The sequence below is a fragment of the Anomalospiza imberbis genome, unplaced genomic scaffold, assembly GCF_031753505.1.
Source record: "Anomalospiza imberbis isolate Cuckoo-Finch-1a 21T00152 unplaced genomic scaffold, ASM3175350v1 scaffold_194, whole genome shotgun sequence".
NCBI lineage: Eukaryota > Metazoa > Chordata > Aves > Passeriformes > Viduidae > Anomalospiza > Anomalospiza imberbis.
The window spans coordinates 76,620-97,619 of NW_027099827.1; the positions used below are offsets into that span (position 1 = coordinate 76,620).

General features: G+C 60.5%; 1 protein-coding gene across 1 annotated transcript; it reads left to right on the top strand.

Moving 5' to 3' along the window:
* Positions 1–6: 6 nt before the first annotated feature.
* LOC137466383 (fructose-bisphosphate aldolase A-like) lies at positions 7–14,905 on the top strand. The gene is made up of 6 exons (XM_068178141.1): positions 7–85; positions 2,375–2,458; positions 5,314–5,488; positions 9,371–9,570; positions 14,154–14,250; positions 14,894–14,905. The coding sequence occupies exons 1-5, from the start codon at positions 38–40 to the stop codon at positions 14,247–14,249; spliced, it is 603 nt and encodes a 200-aa protein (XP_068034242.1). The 5' UTR covers positions 7–37; the 3' UTR covers position 14,250; positions 14,894–14,905.
* The last annotated feature ends 6,095 nt before the right edge of the window (positions 14,906–21,000 follow it).

Consider the following 21,000-nt stretch of genomic DNA (forward strand, 5'->3'; position numbering starts at 1 on the left):
GAAGATCTCGGCGCACACGCCGACGCGCCTGGCCGTCATGGAGAACGCCAACGTCCTGGCGCGCTACGCCAGCATCTGCCAGCAGGTCACCCGCTGGCCCCAGCTGGCCCAGGGCGCGGGAGGGAGCTGCAGGGGGGGTGGCACCAACAGGTGGCATCTGGAGGGGGTTTGGTGGCATCTGGAGAGGGTTTGGTGGCACCTGGGGGGGGTTTGGTGGCACCTGGGGAGGGTTTGTTGGCGTGTAGAGAGGGTTTGGTGGCACCTGGAGAGGGTTTGGTGGCATCTGGAGAGGGTTTGGTGGCACTTGGAGAGGGTTTGGTGGCACCAGGAGAGGGTTTGGTGGCACCTGGAGAGGGTTTGGTGGCACCTGGAGAGGGTTTGGTGGCATCTGGAGGGGGTTTGGTGGCATCTGGAGGGGGTTTGGTGGCACCTGGATAGGGTTTGGTGGCATCCAGAGTGGGTTTGGCGGCATCCGGAGGGGGTTTGGTGGCATCTGGAGAGGGTTTGGTGGCACCTGGGGGGGGTTTGGTGGCATCTAGAGAGGGTTTGGTGGCACCTGGAGGGGTTTGGTGGCATCTAGAGAGGGTTTGGTGGCACCTGGAGAGGGTTTGGTGGCACCTGAAGGGGGTTTGGTGGCACCTGGAGGGGGTTTGGTGGCACCTGGAGAGGGTTTGGTGGCACCTGGAGGGGGGTTGGTGGCATCTGGAGGGGGTTTGGTGGCACCTGGAGAGGGTTTGGTGTCACCTGGAGGGGTTTGGTGGCATCTGAAGGGGTTTGGTGTCATCTGGAGGGGTTTGGTGTCACCTGGATGGGGTTTGGTGGCATCTAGAGGGGGTTTGGTGGCATCTGAAGGGGTTTGGTGTCACCTGGATGGGGTTTGGTGACACCTGGAGGGGTTTGGTGGCATCTAGAGAGGGTTTGGTGGCATCTGGAGAGGGTTTGGTGGCACCTGGAGGGGTTTGGTGGCACCTGGAGGGGTTTGGTGGCACCTGGAGGGGTTTGATGTCATCTGGAGAGGGTTTGGTGTCACCTGGAGGGGTTTGGTGGCACCTGGAGAGGGTTTGGTGGCATCTGGAGCGGGTTTGGTGGCACTTGGAGGGGGTTTGGTGGCACCTGGAGAGGGTTTGGTGGCATCTAGAGAGGGTTTGGTGGTACCTGGAGGGGGTTTGGTGGCATCTAGAGAGGGTTTGGTGGTACCTGGAGGGGGTTTGGTGGCATCTAGAGAGGGTTTGGTGGCACCAGGAGAGGATTTGGTGTCACCTGGAGAGGGTTTCATGGCATCTGGAGGGGGTTTGGTGGCACCTGGAGAGGGTTTGGTGGTACCTGGAGGGGGTTTGGTGACATCTGGAGGGGTTTGGTGGCATCTAGAGAGGGTTTGGTGGTACCTGGAGGGGGTTTGGTGGCATCTGGAGGGGTTTGGTGGCACTTGGAGAGGGTTTGGTGGCACCTGGAGAGGGTTTGGTGGCATCTAGAGAGGGTTTGGTGGCATCTAGAGAGGGTTTGGTGGCACTTGGAGAGGGTTTGGTGGCATCTAGAGAGGGTTTGGTGGCACTTGGAGAGGGTTTGGTGGCATCTAGAGAGGGTGTGGTGGTACCTGGTGGGGTTTGGTGGCATCTGGAGAGGGTTTGGTGTCACCTGGACAGGGTTTGGTGGCACCTGGAGGGGTTTGGTGACACCTGGAGAGGGTTTGGTGTCACCTGGAGGGGTTTGGTGACACCTGGAGAGGGTTTGGTGTCACCTGGAGGGGTTTGGTGGCACCTGGAGGGGTTTGGTGGCACCTGGACGGGGTTTGGTGTCACCTGGACAGGGTTTGGTGACACTTGGAGGAGTTTGGTGGCATCTGGAGAGGGTTTGGTGTCACCTGGAGGGGTTTGGTGACACCTGGATGGGGTTTGGTGACACCTGGAGGGGTTTGGTGACATCTGAAGGAGTTTGGTGACACCTGGAGGGGTTTGGTGGCACCTGGAGGGGTTTGGTGGCATCTAGAGAGGGTTTGGTGTCACCTGAAGGGGTTTGGTGTCACCTGGAGGTGTTTGGTGACATCTGAAGGAGTTTGGTGACACCTGGAGGGGTTTGGTGGCACCTGGAGAGGGTTTGGTGGCATCTAGAGAGGGTTTGGTGGCACCTGGAGGGGTTTGGTGGCATCTAGAGAGGGTTTGGTGTCACCTGGATGGGGTTTGGTGGCACCTGGACAGGGTTTGGTGACATCTGGAGGGGTTTGGTGGCACCTGGATGGGGTTTGGTGGCACCTGGAGGGGTTTGGTGGCACCTCAGTGCCCTTGGCTCCCCTCCCGCTGTCCCCAGTGTCCCTGGGGCTGTCCCCTGTCCCCGCCGTGTCCCCGCCGTCGCTGACGTGTCCCCACGGTGTCCCCAGAACGGCATCGTCCCCATCGTGGAGCCCGAGATCCTCCCGGACGGTGACCACGACCTCAAGACGTGCCAGTACGTCACCGAGAAGGTCAGTGCCACCCCCGAGGGTCCCCAGCCCTCGGGGTGACACCGGGGGGTGGCAGCTGGACGGGGGTGGTGGCACCTGGGGGGGGTTTGGTGGCACCTGGAAGGGGTTTGGTGGCACCTGGAGAGGGTTTGGTGGCATCTGGAGGGGGTTTGGTGGCACCTGGAGGGGTTTGGTGGCACCTGGAGGGGTTTGGTGGCACCTGGGGGGGGTTTGGTGTCACCTGGACAGGGTTTGGTGGCACCTGAAGGGGTTTGGTGGCACCTGGACAGGGTTTGGTGACACCTGAAGGGGTTTGGTGGCACCTGGGGGAGGGTTGGTGGCACCTGGGGGGGGTTTGGTGGCACCTGAGGGGGTTTGGTGACACCTGGATGGGGTTTGGTGGCACCTGGGGAGGGTTTGGTGGCACCTGGGGGGGGTTTGGTGGCATCTGGGGGGGGTTTGGTGGCACCTGAGGAGGGTTTGGTGACACCTGGAGGGGTTTGGTGGCACCTGGGGAGGGTTTGGTGACACCTGAAGGGGTTTGGTGGCACCTGAGGGGGTTTGGTGGCACCTGGATGGGGTTTGGTGGCAGCTGTGGGGGGGTTTGGTGGCACCTGAGGGGGTTTGGTGGCACCTGAAGGGGTTTGGTGACACCTGAGGGGGTTTGGTGGCACCTGAGGGGGTTTGGTGGCACCTGGGGAGGGTTGGTGACACCTGAAGGGGTTTGGTGGCACCTGAGGGGGGTTTGGTGGCACCTGAGGGGGTTTGGTGGCACCTGGGGGGGGTTTGGTGGCACCTGGGGGGGGGTTGGTGGCACCTGGGCAGTTTGGTGACACCTGATGGGGTTTGGTGGCACCTGAGGGGGTTTGGTGGCACCTGGATGGGGTTTGGTGGCACCTGGGGGGGTTTGGTGGCACCTGGAAGGGGTTTGGTGGCACCTGGAGAGGGTTTGGTGACACCTGGATGGGGTTTGGTGGCACCTGAGGGGGTTTGGTGACACCTGGGGGGGTTTGGTGGCACCTGGAAGGGGTTTGGTGGCACCTGGAGAGGGTTTGGTGGCACCTGGAGGGGGTTTGGTGGCACCTGGGGGGGTTTGGTGACACCTGGAGGGGTTTGGTGACACCTGAAGGGGTTTGGTGGCACCTGAGGGGGGTTTGGTGATACCTGAAGGGGTTTGGTGGCACCTGAGGGTGTTTGGTGACACCTGGGGGGGGTTTGGTGGCACCTGAGGGGGTTTGGTGACACCTGAGGGGGGTTTGGTGGCACCTGGGGGGGGGTTTGGTGGCACCTGGGGGGGGGTTGGTGGCACCTGAGGGGGGTTTGGTGGCACCTGAGGGGGTTTGGTGACACCTGGGGAGGGTTTGGTGGCACCTGAGGGGGTTTGGTGGCACCTGGGCAGTTTGGTGACACCTGAAGGGGTTTGGTGGCACCTGGGGAGGGTTTGGTGTCACCTGGGGAGGGTTTGGTGGCACCTGGGGGGGGTTTGGTGGCACCTGAGTGGCTTTCAGTCACCTCCAGCTGGCCTGGTGCCATGTCCAGCTGTCCTCAAGCTGTCCCGGTGCCACCTCCTGGTGTCCCCAAGCTGTCCTGGTGTCACCTCCAGCTGTCCCCAAGCTGTCCAGGTGTCACCTCCAGCTGTCCCCAAGCTGTCCCGGTGTCACCTCCAGCTGTCCCCAAGCTGTCCTGGTGTCACCTCCAGCTGTCCCACAGGGTTTGGCAGGGCAAGGTGACACCTCAAGGTGGCACCTGGATGGGGTTTGGTGGCACCTGGCCTGTCCCCAGTGATGTCCCCAATGTCCCCAATGTCCCCAATGTCCCCAGGGTCCCCAATGTCCCCAATGTCCCCAATGTCCCCAATGTCCCCAATGTCCCCGTGTCCCCAGGTGCTGGCCACGGTGTACAAGGCGCTCAGTGACCAATGTCACTGTCAGTGTCCCCGGTGTCACCGTCGGTGTCCCCAATGTCCCCAGTGATGTCCCCGTGTCCCCAGGTGCTGGCCGCGGTGTACAAGGCGCTCAGTGACCGGTGTCACTGTCACTGTCCCCAATGTCCCCAATGTCCCCAATGTCCCCAGGTGCTGGCCGCGGTGTACAAGGCGCTCAGTGACCGGTGTCACCGTCGGTGTCCCCAGTGTCACTGTCGGTGTCCCCAATGTCCCCAATGTCCCCAATGGTGTCCCCAGGTGCTGGCCGCGGTGTACAAGGCGCTCAGTGACCAGTGTCACTGTCACTGTCCCCGGTGTCACCGTTGGTGTCCCCAATGTCCCCAGTGATGTCCCCAATGTCCCCAGGTGCTGGCCGCGGTGTACAAGGCGCTCAGTGACCGGTGTCACCGTCGGTGTCCCCAGTGTCACTGTCGGTGTCCCCAGTGATGTCCCCAATGTCCCCAGTGATGTCCCCGTGTCCCCAGGTGCTGGCCGCGGTGTACAAGGTGCTCAGTGACCGGTGTCACTGTCACTGTCCCCAATGTCCCCAATGTCCCCAATGGTGTCCCCAGGTGCTGGCCGCGGTGTACAAGGCACTCAGTGACCGGTGTCACTGTCACTGTCCCCAGTGTCACTGTCACTGTCCCCGGTGTCACCGTCGGTGTCCCCAGTGATGTCCCCAATGTCCCCAGGTGCTGGCCGCGGTGTACAAGGCGCTCAGTGACCGGTGTCACTGTCGGTGTCCCCAATGTCCCCAGTGATGTCCCCAATGTCCCCAGGTGCTGGCCGCGGTGTACAAGGCGCTCAGTGACCGGTGTCACTGTCGGTGTCCCCAATGTCCCCAGTGATGTCCCCAATGTCCCCAGGTGCTGGCCGCGGTGTACAAGGCGCTCAGTGACCGGTGTCACTGTCACTGTCCCCAATGTCCCCAATGATGTCCCCGTGTCCCCAGGTGCTGGCCGCAGTGTACAAGGCGCTCAGTGACCACCACGTGTACCTCGAGGGGACGCTGCTGAAGCCCAACATGGTGACAGGAGGACACGCCTGTGCCACCAAGTACAGCCCCGAGGAGATCGCCATGGCCACCGTCACCGCCCTGCGCCGCACCGTGCCACCCGCCGTGCCAGGTCAGTGTCACCTCTGTCACCTGTGTGTCACTGTCACTGTGTGTCACTGTGTGCCATGGCCACCGTCACCGCCCTGCGCCGCACCGTGCCACCCGCCGTGCCAGGTCAGTGTCACCTCTGTCACCTGTGTGTCACTGTCACTGTGTGTCACTGTGTGTCACTGTCACTGTGTGTCACTGTCACTGTGTGTCACTGTGTGTCACTGTCACTGTGTGTCACTGTCACTGTGTGTCACTGTCATTTGTGTCACTGTGTGTCACTGTCACTGTGTGTCACTGTGTGTCACTGTCACTGTGTGTCACTGTCACTGTGTGTCACTGTGTGTCACTGTGTGTCACTGTCACTGTGTGTCACTGTCACTGTGTGTCACTGTGTGTCACTGTCACTGTGTGTCACTGTCACTGTGTGTCACTGTGTGTCACTGTGTGTCACTGTCACTGTGTGTCACTGTGTGTCACTGTCACTGTGTGTCACTGTCACTGTGTGTCACTGTCATTTGTGTCACTGTGTGTCACTGTGTGTCACTGTCACTGTGTGTCACTGTCACTGTGTGTCACTGTCACTGTGTGTCACTGTGTGTCACTGTCACTGTGTGTCACTGTCACTGTGTGTCACTGTGTGTCACTGTGTGTCACTGTGTGTCACTGTCACTGTGTGTCACTGTGTGTCACCTGTGTGTCACTGTCACTGTGTGTCACTGTGTGTCACTGTCACTGTGTGTCACTGTCACTGTGTGTCACTGTCACTGTGTGTCACTGTGTGTCACTGTGTGTCACTGTCACTGTGTGTCACTGTGTGTCACTGTCACTGTGTGTCACTGTCACTGTGTGTCACTGTGTGTCACTGTCACTGTGTGTCACTGTCACTGTGTGTCACTGTCACTGTCACTGTGTGTCACTGTGTGTCACTGTGTGTCACTGTGTGTCACTGTGTGTCACTGTGTGTCACTCACTGTGTGTCACTGTCACTGTGTGTCACTGTGTGTCACTGTGTGTCACTGTCACTGTGTGTCACTGTGTGTCACTGTCACTGTGTGTCACTGTCACTGTGTGTCACTGTGTGTCACTGTCACTGTGTGTCACTGTGTGTCACTGTGTGTCACTGTCACTGTGTGTCACTGTCACTGTGTGTCACTGTGTGTCACTGTGTGTCACTGTGTGTCACTGTGTGTCACTGTCACTGTGTGTCACTGTGTGTCACTGTGTGTCACTGTCACTGTGTGTCAGTGTCACTGTGTGTCACTGTGTGTCACTGTCACTGTGTGTCACTGTGTGTCACTGTGTGTCACTGTGTGTCACTCACTGTGTGTCACTGTCACTGTGTGTCACTGTGTGTCACTGTGTGTCACTGTGTGTCACTGTCACTGTGTGTCACTGTCACTGTGTGTCACTGTGTGTCACTGTCACTGTGTGTCACTGTGTGTCACTGTGTGTCACTGTCACTGTGTGTCACTGTCACTGTGTGTCACTGTGTGTCACTGTGTGTCACTGTGTGTCACTGTGTGTCACTGTCACTGTGTGTCACTGTCACTGTGTGTCACTGTGTGTCACTGTGTGTCACTGTCACTGTGTGTCACTGTGTGTCACTGTCACTGTGTGTCACTGTCACTGTGTGTCACTGTCACTGTGTGTCACTGTGTGTCACTGTGTGTCACTGTGTGTCACTGTCACTGTGTGTCACTGTGTGTCACTGTGTGTCACTGTCACTGTGTGTCACTGTGTGTCACTGTCACCGTGTGTCACTGTCACTGTGTGTCACTGTGTGTCACTGTCACTGTGTGTCACTGTCACTGTGTGTCACTGTGTGTCACTGTCACTGTGTGTCACTGTGTGTCACTGTGTGTCACTGTCACTGTGTGTCACTGTGTGTCACTGTGTGTCACTGTGTGTCACTGTCACTGTGTGTCACTGTGTGTCACTGTGTGTCACTGTCACTGTGTGTCACTGTGTGTCACTGTCACCGTGTGTCACTGTCACTGTGTGTCACTGTGTGTCACTGTCACTGTGTGTCACTGTCACTGTGTGTCACTGTGTGTCACTGTCACTGTGTGTCACTGTGTGTCACTGTGTGTCACTGTCACTGTGTGTCACTGTGTGTCACTGTGTGTCACTGTGTGTCACTGTCACTGTGTGTCACTGTGTGTCACTGTGTGTCACTGTCACTGTGTGTCACTGTGTGTCACTGTCACCGTGTGTCACTGTCACTGTGTGTCACTGTGTGTCACTGTCACTGTGTGTCACTGTCACTGTGTGTCACTGTGTGTCACTGTCACTGTGTGTCACTGTGTGTCACTGTGTGTCACTGTCACTGTGTGTCAGTGTCACTGTGTGTCACTGTGTGTCACTGTCACTGTGTGTCACTGTGTGTCACTGTGTGTCACTGTCACTGTGTGTCACTGTGTGTCACTGTCACCGTGTGTCACTGTCACTGTGTGTCACTGTGTGTCACTGTCACTGTGTGTCACTGTCACTGTGTGTCACTGTGTGTCACTGTCACTGTGTGTCACTGTGTGTCACTGTGTGTCACTGTCACTGTGTGTCACTGTGTGTCACTGTGTGTCACTGTGTGTCACTGTCACTGTGTGTCACTGTGTGTCACTGTGTGTCACTGTCACTGTGTGTCACTGTGTGTCACTGTCACCGTGTGTCACTGTCACTGTGTGTCACTGTGTGTCACTGTCACTGTGTGTCACTGTCACTGTGTGTCACTGTGTGTCACTGTCACTGTGTGTCACTGTGTGTCACTGTGTGTCACTGTGTGCCGTGCCACCTGCCGTACCAGGTCAGTGTCACCTGTGTGTCCCTGTCCCTGTCCCTGTGTCCTCTGCGCCACTCGCTGCCGCCCGCTGTCCCTGGCGGGTGGCACGTTGTCACCCGGTGTCCCCACGGTGTCCCCAGGGGTCAGAGCGAGGGGTGTCCCTGTGCCGTACCTGTGTCCCTGAGTGTCCCAGTGTCCCCAGGCTGTCCTAACGGTGTCACCTCAGTGTCCCCTCGGTGTCCCCACAGGGATCACGTTCCTGTCGGGGGGTCAGAGCGAGGAGGAGCCATCGCTGTCCCTCAGTGCCATCAACCACTGTCCCCGTGTCCCCGTGTCCCTGTGTCCCCGTGTCCCTGAGTGTCCCCGTGTCCCTGAGTGTCCCCGTGTCCCCAGGCTGATGTCACCTCAGTGTCCCCTCGGTGTCCCCACAGGGATCACGTTCCTGTCGGGGGGTCAGAGCGAGGAGGAGGCCTCGCTGAACCTCAACGCCATCAACCGCTGTCCCCGTGTCCCTGTGTCCCCGTGTCCCCGTGTCCCCGTGTCCCTGAGTGTCCCAGTGTCCCCAGGCTGTCCTAACGGTGTCACCTCAGTGTCCCCTCGGTGTCCCCACAGGGATCACGTTCCTGTCGGGGGGTCAGAGCGAGGAGGAGCCATCGCTGTCCCTCAGTGCCATCAACCGCTGTCCCCGTGTCCCCGTGTCCCTGTGTCCTCTGTGTCCCTGAGTGTCCCAGTGTCCCCAGGCTGATGTCACCTCAGTGTCCCCTCGGTGTCCCCACAGGGATCACATTCCTGTCGGGGGGTCAGAGCGAGGAGGAGCCATCGCTGTCCCTCAGTGCCATCAACCGCTGTCCCTGTGTCCCCGTGTCCCTGTGTCCTCTGTGTCCCTGAGTGTCCCAGTGTCCCCAGGCTGGTGTCACCTCAGTGTCCCCTCGGTGTCCCCACAGGGATCACGTTCCTGTCGGGGGGTCAGAGCGAGGAGGAGCCATCGCTGTCCCTCAGTGCCATCAACCGCTGTCCCCGTGTCCCCGTGTCCCCGTGTCCCTGTGTCCCTGTGTCCCTGAGTGTCCCAGTGTCCCCAGGCTGTCCTGACGGTGTCACCTCAGTGTCCCCTCGGTGTCCCCACAGGGATCACGTTCCTGTCGGGGGGTCAGAGCGAGGAGGAGGCCTCGCTGAACCTCAACGCCATCAACCGCTGTCCCCTGCCGCGGCCCTGGGCGCTGACCTTCTCCTACGGCCGCGCCCTGCAGGCCTCGGCCCTCAAGGCCTGGGCGGGCAAGAAGGACAACACCAAGGTGGCCCAGGAGGAGTACGTCAAGAGAGCCCTGGTAGGTGGCACTGGGGACACCTGGGGGACACCTGGGGGACATTGAGGGGACTTGGGGACATCGAGGGGACTTGGGGACACTGGGGGACACCTGGGGGACATCGAGGGGACTTGGGGACATCGGGGTGGGCAGGAGAAGAGCTGCGGTTGTGACCATCGGGGACACAAGGACAGGGACAGCAGCAAGGTGGCCCAGGAGGAGAAGGGCAGGAGAGCCCTGGGAGGTGGCACTGGGGACACCGGGGACATCGAGGGGACTTGGGGACATCGAGGGGACTTGGGGACACTGGGGGGACTTGGGGACATCGAGGGGACTTGGGGACATTGAGGGGACTTGGGGACATTGAGGGGACTTGGGGACACTGGGGGACACCTGGGGGACATTGAGGGGACTTGGGGACATCGAGGGGACTTGGGGACATCGGGGTGGGCAGGAGAAGATCTGCGGTTGTGACCATCGGGGACACAGGGACAGGGACAGCAGCAAGGTGGCCCAGGAGGAGAAGGGCAGGAGAGCCCTGGGAGGTGGCACTGGGGACACCGGGGACATCGAGGGGACTTGGGGACATCGAGGGGACTTGGGGACACGGGGGGGACTTGGGGACATCGAGGGGACTTGGGGACATCGAGGGAACTTGGGGACATTGAGGGGACTTGGGGACATCGAGGGGACTTGGGGACACTGGGGGGACTTGGGGACATCGAGGGGACTTGGGGACATTGAGGGGACTTGGGGACATCGAGGGGACTTGGGGACATCGGGGTGGGCAGGAGAAGATCTGCGGTTGTGACCATCGGGGACACAAGGACAGGGACAGCAGCAAGGTGGCCCAGGAGGAGAAGGGCAGGAGAGCCCTGGGAGGTGGCACTGGGGACACCGGGGACATTGAGGGGACTTGGGGACATCGAGGGGACTTGGGGACACTGGGGGGACTTGGGGACATCGAGGGGACTTGGGGACACTGGGGGACACCTGGGGGACATTGAGGGGACTTGGGGACATCGGGGTGGGCAGGAGAAGAGCTGCGGTTGTGACCATCGGGGACACAAGGACAGGGACAGCAGCAAGGTGGCCCAGGAGGAGAAGGGCAGGAGAGCCCTGGGAGGTGGCACTGGGGACACCGGGGACATTGAGGGGACTTGGGGACATCGAGGGGACTTGGGGACATCGAGGGGACTTGGGGACATTGAGGGGACTTGGGGACACTGGGGGACACCTGGGGGACATTGAGGGGACTTGGGGACATCGAGGGGACTTGGGGACATTGAGGGGACTTGGGGACATTGAGGGGACTTGGGGACATCGAGGGGACTTGGGGACATTGAGGGGACTTGGGGACATTGAGGGGACTTGGGGACATCGAGGGGACTTGGGGACATTGAGGGGACTTGGGGACACTGGGGGACACCTGGGGGACATTGAGGGGACTTGGGGACATCGAGGGGACTTGGGGACATTGAGGGGACTTGGGGACATCGAGGGGACTTGGGGACATTGAGGGGACTTGGGGACATTGAGGGGACTTGGGGACATTGAGGGGACTTGGGGACGTTGAGGGGACTTGGGGACACTGGGGGGACTTGGGGACACTGAGGGGACTTGGGGACATCGAGGGGACTTGGGGACATTGAGGGGACTTGGGGACACTGGGGGGACTTGGGGACACTGAGGGGACTTGGGGACACTGGGGGGACTTGGGGACACTGAGGGGACTTGGGGACATTGAGGGGCCTTGGGGACATTGAGGGGACTTGGGGACATCGAGGGGACTTGGGGACATTGAGGGGACTTGGGGACACTGGGGGACACCTGGGGGACATTGAGGGGACTTGGGGACATCGAGGGGACTTGGGGACATTGAGGGGACTTGGGGACATCGAGGGGACTTGGGGACATTGAGGGGACTTGGGGACATTGAGGGGACTTGGGGACATTGAGGGGACTTGGGGACGTTGAGGGGACTTGGGGACACTGGGGGGACTTGGGGACACTGAGGGGACTTGGGGACATCGAGGGGACTTGGGGACATTGAGGGGACTTGGGGACACTGGGGGGACTTGGGGACACTGAGGGGACTTGGGGACACTGGGGGGACTTGGGGACACTGAGGGGACTTGGGGACATTGAGGGGCCTTGGGGACATTGAGGGGACTTGGGGACATCGAGAGGACTTGGGGACATTGAGGGGACTTGGGGACATTGAGGGGATTTGGGGACATTGAGGGGACTTGGGGACATCGAGGGGACTTGGGGACACTGGGGGGACTTGGGGACATCGAGAGGACTTGGGGACATCGAGAGGACTTGGGGACATTGAGGGGACTTGGGGACATTGAGGGGATTTGGGGACATCGAGGGGACTTGGGGACACTGGGGGACACCTGGGGGACATTGAGGGGACTTGGGGACACTGGGGGGATTTGGGGACATCGAGGGGACTTGGGGACACTGGGGGGACTTGGGGACACTGGGGGGACTTGGGGACATCGAGGGGACTTGGGGACATTGAGGGCTCTCGGGTGTTCCTCGGGTTGGGTCGGCCATGGAGAAGTGGGAGCCACATCTGAGGTGGGGTCAGAGGGGACGTGGGGACACTGGGGACACCTTGGGGACACTGGGGACATTGAGGACACCTCAGGGACACTGGGGACACCTCGGGGACATTGAGGACACCTCGGGGACACCGGGGACACCTCGGGGACACTGGGGACATTGAGGACACCTCGGGGACATTGGGGTTCAGGGCAGTGGTGGGGTTGGCAGGAGGTTTGGGGGGTGACACGTGGGGGGACACAGGGACAGGGACAGGGACAGGGTGGCCCAGGAGGTCATGGGGAACCTTGGGGACACCAGCACCCCCAGTGTCCCCAGTGTCCCCCAATGTCCTCAGTGTCCTCAGTGTCCCCAACAGCCCAAATGTCCCCAATGTCCCCAATGTCCCCAGTGTCCCCAATGTCCTCAGTGTCCCCAATGTCCTCAGTGTCCCCAATGTCCCCAGTGTCCCCAGTGTCCCCAATGTCCCCAGTGTCCCCAATGTCCCCAATGTCCTCAGTGTCCCCAGTGTCCCCAGTGTCCTCAGTGTCCCCAGTGTCCCCAATGTCCCCGATGTCCCCAGTGTCCCCAATGTCCCCGATGTCCCCAGTGTCCCCAGTGTCCCCCAATGTCCTCAGTGTCCTCAGTGTCCCCAACAGCCCAAATGTCCCCAATGTCCCCAATGTCCCAATGTCCCCAATGTCCCCAATGTCCCCAATGTCCCCAGTGTCCCCAATGTCCCCAGTGTCCCCAATGTCCCCAATGTCCCCAATGTCCCCAGTGTCCCCAATGTCCCCAATGTCCCCAATGTCCCCAGTGTCCCCAATGTCCCCAATGTCCCCAATGTCCCCAGTGTCCCCAATGTCCCCAGTGTCCCCAATGTCCCCAATGTCCCCAGTGTCCCCAGTGTCCCCAGTGTCCCCAATGTCCCCAATGTCCCCAGTGTCCCCAGTGTCCCCAGTGTCCCCAATGTCCCCAATGTCCCCAGTGTCCCCAGTGTCCCCAGTGTCACCGTGTCCCCAATGTCCCCAGTGTCCCCGATGTCCCCGATGTCCCCAGTGTCCCCAATGTCCCCAATGTCCCCAATGTCCCCAGTGTCCCTGACACCCCCCGATGTCCCCAACCCACAATGTCCCCAGTGTCACCAATCCTCCAATGTCCCCAAAACCCCCTGATGTCCCTCTGTCCCCCCTGTCCCTCTGTCCGTCTGTCCCTGATGTCCCTCTGTCCCTGATGTCCCTCTGTCCCCCTGTCCCTCTGTCCCTCTGTCCCCCTGTCCCTCTGTCCCTCTGTCCCTGATGTCCCTCTGTCCCTGATGTCCCCCTGTCCCTCTGTCCCCCTGTCCCTCTGTCCCCCCATCCCTCTGTCCCCCTGTCCCTCTGTCCGTCTGTCCCTGATGTCCGTCTGTCCCTGATGTCCCTCTGTCCCCCTGTCCCTCTGTCCCCCTGTCCCTGATGTCCCCCTGTCCCTCTGTCCCTGATGTCCCCCTGTCCCTCTGTCCCCCTGTTCCCCTGTCGCTCTGTCCCCCTGTCCCTGATGTCCCTCTGTCCCCCTGTCCCTCTGTCCCTCTGTCCCTCTGTCCCTCTGTCCCCCGTCCCTCTGTCTGTCCTGTCCCTGATGTCCGTCTGTCCCTCTGTCCCTCTGTCCCTCTGTCCCCCGTCCCTCTGTCCGTCTGTCCCTGATGTCCCCCCGTCCCTCTGTCCCTCTGTCCCTCTGTCCGTCTGTCCCTCTGTCCCCTGTCCCTCTGTCCGTCTGTCCCTGATGTCCGTCTGTCCCTCTGTCCCCTGTCCCTCTGTCCGTCTGTCCCTGATGTCCCTCTGTCCCTCTGTCCCCTGTCCCTCTGTCCCCTGTCCCTCTGTCCCTCTGTCCCCCTGTCCCTGATGTCCCTCTGTCCCCCTGTCCCTCTGTCCCTCTGTCCCTCTGTCCCTCTGTCCCCCGTCCCTCTGTCTGTCTGTCCCTGATGTCCGTCTGTCCCTCTGTCCCTCTGTCCCCCTGTCCCTCTGTCCCTCTGTCCGTCTGTCCCTGATGTCCGTCTGTCCCTCTGTCCCCAGGCCAACTCCCTGGCGTGCCAGGGCAAGTACAGCCCGAGTGGCACCGCGGGGGCGGCGGCCAGCGAGTCCCTCTTCGTGTCCAACCACGCCTACTGACCACCGCTGGCCACCGCTGGCCACCGCTGGCCACTGCTGGCCACCACTGACCACTGCTGGCCACCTCTGACTGCTACTGACCACCGCTGGCCACCGCTGACCATCGCTGACCACTGCTGACCACCGCTGGCCACTGCTGACCACCGCTGGCCACCGCTGGCCACCGCTGGCCACCGCTGACCATCGCTGACCACTGCTGACCATCACTGACTGCTACTGACCACCGCTGGCCACCGCTGGCCACCGCTGGCCACTGCTGGCCACCTCTGACTGCTACTGACCACCGCTGGCCACCGCTGGCCACCGCTGACCATCGCTGACCATCGCTGACCATCGCTGACCATCGCTGACCATCGCTGACCACTGCTGACCACTGCTGGCCACCGCTGACCACCTCTGACTGCTACTGACCACCGCTGGCCACCGCTGGCCACTGCTGGCCACCTCTGACTGCTACTGACCACCGCTGGCCACCGCTGACCACCGCTGACCATCGCTGACCATCACTGACTGCTACTGACCACCGCTGGCCACCGCTGACCACTGCTGACCATCGCTGACCATCACTGACTGCTACTGACCACCGCTGGCCACCGCTGACCACTGCTGACCATCGCTGACCATCACTGACTGCTACTGACCATCGCTGACCGCTGCTGACCACCGCTGACCATCGCTGACCACTGCTGGCCACTGCTGGCCACCGCTGACCATCGCTGACCACTGCTGACCACTGCTGACCATCGCTGACTGCTACTGACCACCGCTGGCCACCGCTGGCCACCGCTGGCCACTGCTGGCCACCTCTGACTGCTACTGACCACCGCTGACCGTCACTGACCACTGCTGACCACTGCTGACCATCACTGACCACTGACCATCACTGACCCACTGACCATCCACTGACCACTGACCATCCACTGACCACTGCTGACCATCACTGACCATCACTGACCATCACTGACCGTCACTGACCACTGCTGACCACTGCTGACCATCACTGACCACTGACATCACTGACCACTGACCATCCACTGACCACTGACCATCCACTGACCACTGCTGACCATCACTGACCATCACTGACCATCACTGACCGTCACTGACCATCATTGACCACTGCTGACCATCACTGACCACTGCTGACCACCCATGGACTGCTGGCCATCTGCTGACCATCCATGGGCCACTGACCATCCATGGGCCACTGACCATCTGCTGACCACCCTCGGACTGCTGACCACCTGCTGACCACTGACCACCTATGGACTGCTGACCACCCGCTGGCCACCTATGGACTGCTGACCACCTGCTGGCCACCCTGTGGCTGCTCTTGGGCCACTGACCACCCTGTGGCCGCCCTGTGGCCACTGACCACCCTTGGGCCACTGACCACCCCGTGGCTGCTCTTGGGCCACTGACCACCCTTGGGCCACTGACCACCCTGTGGCCGCCCTGTGGCCACTGACCACCCTTGGGCCACTGACCACCCCGTGGCTGCTCTTGGGCCACTGACCACCCTTGGGCCACTGACCACCCTGTGGCTGCCCTGTGGCCACTGACCACCCTTGGGCCACTGACCACCCTTGGGCCACTGACCACCCTGTGGCCGCCCTGTGGCCACTGACCACCCTTGGGCCACTGACCGCCCTGTGGCTGCCCTGAGGCCACTGACCACCCCGTGGCTGCCTTGTGGCCACTGACCACCCTGTGGCCACCCTGTGGCCATCTTGTGGCCACTGACCACCCTGTGGCCACCCTGTAACCATCCTTGGGCCACTGACCGTCCTGTGGCCGCCCTGAGGCCACTGACCACCCTGTGGCCACCCTTGGGCCACTGACCACCCTGTGGCCACCCTTGGGCCACTGACCACCCTGTGGCCGCCCTGAGGCCACTGACCACCCTGTGGCCACCCTTGGGCCACTGACCACCCTGTGGCCACCCTGTGGTCACTGACCACCCGCTGACCACCCCGCTGACTGCCCTGTGGCCACCGACCGTCCTGTGACAGCCCTGTGGCCACTGGCCCGCCCTGTGGCCACCCTGTGGCCGCTGCCCTGGCGAGCAATAAAGGTCGCGATGAACCCGGAGCTGCTGCTGGACCCCAAATCTGGGGGGGGACCCCAAATCTGGGGGGTGACCCCAAATCTGGGGGGTTGGGGGTGACCCCAAATCTAAGGCTCTGAGGGTGACCCCAAATCGGGGGGGCTGACCCCAAATCTGGGGGGTCTGGGTGTGACCCCAAATCTGGGGGGTTTGGGGGTGACCCCAAATCTGGGGGGTTGGGGGTGACCCCAAATCTGGGGGTCTGGGGGGGGTGACCCCAAATCGGGGGCTCTGGGGGGGGTGACCCCAAATCTGGGGGGGTTTGGGGGTGACCCCAAATCTCGGGGGGAACCCAAATCTGGGGGTGACCCCAAATCTGGGGGTCTGGGGCGGGTGACCCCAAATCTGGGGTCTGGGGGTGTGACCCCAAATCTGGGGGGGTTTGGGGTGGTGACCCCAAATCTGGGGAGTCTGGGGGGGTGACCCCAAATCGGGGGCTCTGGAGGGGTGACCCCAAATCTGGGGGTCTGGGGGTGACCCCAAATCTGGGGGTTTGGGGGTGACCCCAAATCTGGGGATCCAGGGGGGGGTGACCCCCAAATCTGGGGGTCTGGAGGGAGTGACCCCAAATCTGGGGGTCTGGGGGTAACCCCAAATCTGGGGCTCTGGGGGTGACCCCAAATCTGGGGGCTCTGGGGGTGACCCCAAATCTGGGGGGGTGACCCCAAATCTGGGGGGTTGGGGGGGGGTGACCCCAAATCGGGGGGTCAGGGGGTGACCCCAAATCTGGGGGTCTGGAGGGGGTGACCCCAAATCTGGGGGTCTGGGGGGTGACCCCAAATCTGGGGGGTGACCCCAAATCTGGGGGGTTGGGGGGTGACCCCAAATCTGGGGAGTCTTGGGGGTGACCCCAAATCTGGGGCTCTGGGGGTGACCCCAAATCTGGGGGGTGACCCCCAAATCTGGGGGGGGTTTGGGGTGGGTTTGACCCCAAATTTGTGGAGGTTTCCCCCAAAATTGGGAGATTTTGGGGTGGGTGTGACCCCAAATTTGGGGGTTCTGGGGTGGGGTGGGAGGGGTTTGACTCCAAATTTAGGGAGTCTGGGTGGTTGTGACCCCAAATTTAAGGGATTGGAGGAGTGTGACCCCAAATTTCAGGGGTTTTGGGGAGTGTGACCCCAAATTTCAGGGGTTTTTGGGGGGTGTGACCCCAAGTTTGGGGGGTTCGGGGTGATTTTTGGGGTGGTTTGACCCCGATTTTGGGGGAGTTTGGGGGGGGTTTGACCTCAAATTTGGGGGTCTGGGGAGGTTTTTGGGGGATTTGACCCAAAATTCGGGGAATTTGGGGGGTCTGGGGAGGTTTTTGGGGGGTGTGACCCCAAATTTGGGGGGTCTGGGGAGGTTTTTTGGGGGGTGTGACCCCAAATTTGGGGGGTCTGGGGTGGTTTTTGGGGGGGTGTGACCCCAAATTTAGGGGGTCTGGGAGGTTTTTTGGGGGGGTGTGACCCCAAATTTGGGGGTTTTGGGGTGCTTTTTTGAGGGGTGTGACCCCAAATTTGGGGGGTCGGGGGAGGTTTTTGGGGGGTGTGTGACCCCTAATTTTGGGGCGTCTGGGTGGTTTTTGGGGGGGTTGTGACCCCAAATTTGGGGGGGTCTGGGTGGTTTGACCCCAAATTTTGCGTGTCTGGGTGGGTTTTTGGGGGGGTGTGACCCCAAATTTGGGGGTTTTGTGAGGTTTGACCCCAAATTTGGGGGTTTGGGGTGGGGTGACCCCAAACTTGAGGGGTTTTGGGGGGGCCGGGACCCCAAATTTGGGGGTTTGGGGGAGTGTGACCCCAAACTTGAGGGGTTTTGGGGGGCTGGGACCCCAAATTTGGGGGTTTGGGGTTGGGTGACCCCCAAACTTGAGGGGTTTTGGGGGGGCTGGGACCCCAAATTTGGGGGTTTGGGGTGGGGTGTGACCCCAAACTTGAGGGGTTTTGGGGGGCTGGGACCCCAAATTTGGGGGGGGGGTTGGGGTGGGGTGACCCCAAACTTGAGGGGTTTTGGGGGGGCCGGGACCCCAAATTTGGGGGGTTTGGGGGAGTGGTGGACCCCAAACTTGAGGGGTTTTGGGGGGCTGGGACCCCAAATTTGGGGGTTTGGGGGAGTGTGACACCAAACTTGAGGGGTTTTGGGGTGGGGGTGACCCCAAATTTTGGGGGGTTTGGGGTGGTTTTAGGGGGGTTTGGACCCCAAATTTGGGGGCGTTTGGGGTGGTTTTAGGGGGGGTTTGACCCAAATTTGGGGATTTTGGGGGGTGTGACCCCAAATCTGGGGGGGTCCGGGGAGGTTTTTGGGGGGTGTGGACCGCAAATTTGGGGGGTCCGGGGAGGTTTTTGGGGGGTGTGACCCCAAATTTGGGGGTCTGGGGTGGTTTTTGGGGGGGTGTGACCCCAAATTTGGGGATTTTGGGGTGGGGTGACCCCAAATTTGGGGGCGTTTGGGGTGGGGTGACCCAAATTTGGGGGGGTCTGAGTGGTTTTTAGGGGGGTTGTGACGCCAAATTTGGGGGGGTCTGGGGAGGGTTTGGAAGGGGCTTGACCCCAAATTTGGGGGTCTGGGGAGGTTTTTGGGGGGTGTGACCCCAAATTTGGGGTGTCTGGGGAGGTTTTTTGGGGGGGTGTGACCCCAAATTTGGGGGGTCCGGGGAGGTTTTTTTGGGGGGTGTGACCCCAAATTTGGGGGTTTGGGGGGAGTGTGACCCCAAACTTGAGGGGTTTTTGGGGGGCTGGGACCCCAAATTTGGGGGGGGTTTTGGGGTGGGGTGACCCCAAACTTGAGGGGTTTTGGGGGGCTGGGACCCCAAATTTGGGGGGTTTGGGGGAGTGTGACCCCAAACTTGAGGGGTTTTGGGGGGCTGGGACCCCAAATTTGGGGGGTTTGGGGGAGTGTGGCCCCAAAGTTCAGGGTTATTGGAGGGGGTGACCCCAAATTTGGGGGGGGTTTGTGGTGGTGTGACCCCAAATTTGGGGGGGTTTGGGGTGGGGTGACCCCAAATTTGGGGGGGTTTGGGGTGCTGTGACCCCAAATTTGGGGGCGTTTGGGGTTGGGTGATCCCAAATTTGGGGGCGTTTGGGGTGGTTTGACCCCAAATTTGGGGGCTTTGGGGTGCTGTGACCCCAAATTTGGGGGCGTTTGGGGTGGTTTGACCCCAAATTTGGGGGGGTTTGGGGTGGTTTGACCCCAAATTTGGGGGCTTTGGGGTGCTGTGACCCCAAATTTGGGGGCGTTTGGGGTGGTTTGACCCCAAATTTGGGGGGGTTTGGGGTGGTTTGACCCCAAATTTGGGGGCTTTGGGGTGCTGTGACCCCAAATTTTGGGGGCGTTTGGGGTGGTTTGACCCCCAAATTTGGGGGGTCTTGGGGGTGGTGTGACCGAAAATTTTGGGGTTTTTGGGGGGTTTGACCCCGAATTTGGGGGTTCAGGCAGGGGTTGGGACATTTTGAACCCCAAATTTGGGGGTTCTGGCAGGGGTTGGGACATTTTGAACCCCAAATTTGGGGGTCCTGGCAGGGGTTGGGACATTTTGAACCCCAAATTTGGGGGTTCTGGCAGGGGTTGGGACATTCTGAACCCCAAATTTGGGGGTTCTGGGGTTGGTCTGGGGTGGTTGGAGCCCAGATTTGGGGGGGGCCGGGCTGCTTTGGGGGTGCTTTCACTCCAAATTTGGGGGTTCCGGCGGGCTCTGATCCCAAATTTGGGGGTCCTGGAGGGATTGGGGCGATTTGCTCCCAAATTTTGGGGATTTTGGGGTGGTTTGGGCCAGGATTTCCGCCGAAATTTGGGGGTTCGGGGTGAATTTGGGCCGATTTCACCCCAAATTGGGGGTTCGGGGTGAATTTGGGGTGCTTTGACACCAGATTTGGGGGTTCGGGGTGATTTTGGGCTGATTTCACCCCAAATTTGGGGGTTCTGCAGTGATTTTGGGCTGATTTCACCCCAAATTTGGGGGTTCGGGCTAATTTTGGGCTGATTTCACCCCAAATTTGGGGGTTCTGCAGTGATTTTGGGCCGATTTCACCCCAAATTTGGGGGTTCTGCAGTGATTTTGGGCCGATTTCACCCCAAATTTGGGGGTTCGGGTGATTTTGGGCTGATTTCACCCAAATTTGGGGGTTCGGGTGATTTTGGGCCGATTTTCACCCCAAATTTGGGGGTTCTGCAGTGATTTTGGGCTGATTTCACCCCCAAATTTGGGGGGTGCGGGTGATTTTGGGCTGGTTTGACCCCAAATTTGGGTGTTCGGGCTGATTTTGGGCTGATTTCACCCCAAATTTGGGGGTTCGGGTGATTTTGGGCCGATTTCACCCCAAATTTGGGGGTTCGGGTGATTTTGGGCCGATTTCACCCCAAAATTTTGGGGTTCGGGTGATTTTGGGCTGATTTCACCCCAAATTTGGGGGTTCGGGTGATTTTTGGGCCGATTTCACCCCAAATTTGGGGGTTCGGGTGATTTTGGGCCGATTTCACCCAAATTTGGGGGTTCGGGTGATTTTGGGCTGATTTCACCCCAAATTTGGGGGTTCGGGGTGATTTTGGGCTGATTTCACCCCAAATTTGGGGGTTCGGGGTGATTTTGGGCTGATTTCACCCCAAATTTGGGGGTTCGGGGTGATTTTGGGCCGATTTCACCCCAAATTTGGGGGTTCGGGGTGATTTTGG

Excerpts from the sequence above, each read along its gene's own strand:
- LOC137466383 (XM_068178141.1), top strand. The coding sequence starts at position 38 with ATGGAGAACGCCAACGTCCTGGCGCGCTACGCCAGCATCTGCCAGCAG. Across the intron at positions 86-2,374 it reads ACGCCAGCATCTGCCAGCAG|AACGGCATCGTCCCCATCGT; the intron begins GTCACCCGCTGG and ends CGGTGTCCCCAG. Across the intron at positions 2,459-5,313 it reads GCCAGTACGTCACCGAGAAG|GTGCTGGCCGCAGTGTACAA; the intron begins GTCAGTGCCACC and ends CCGTGTCCCCAG.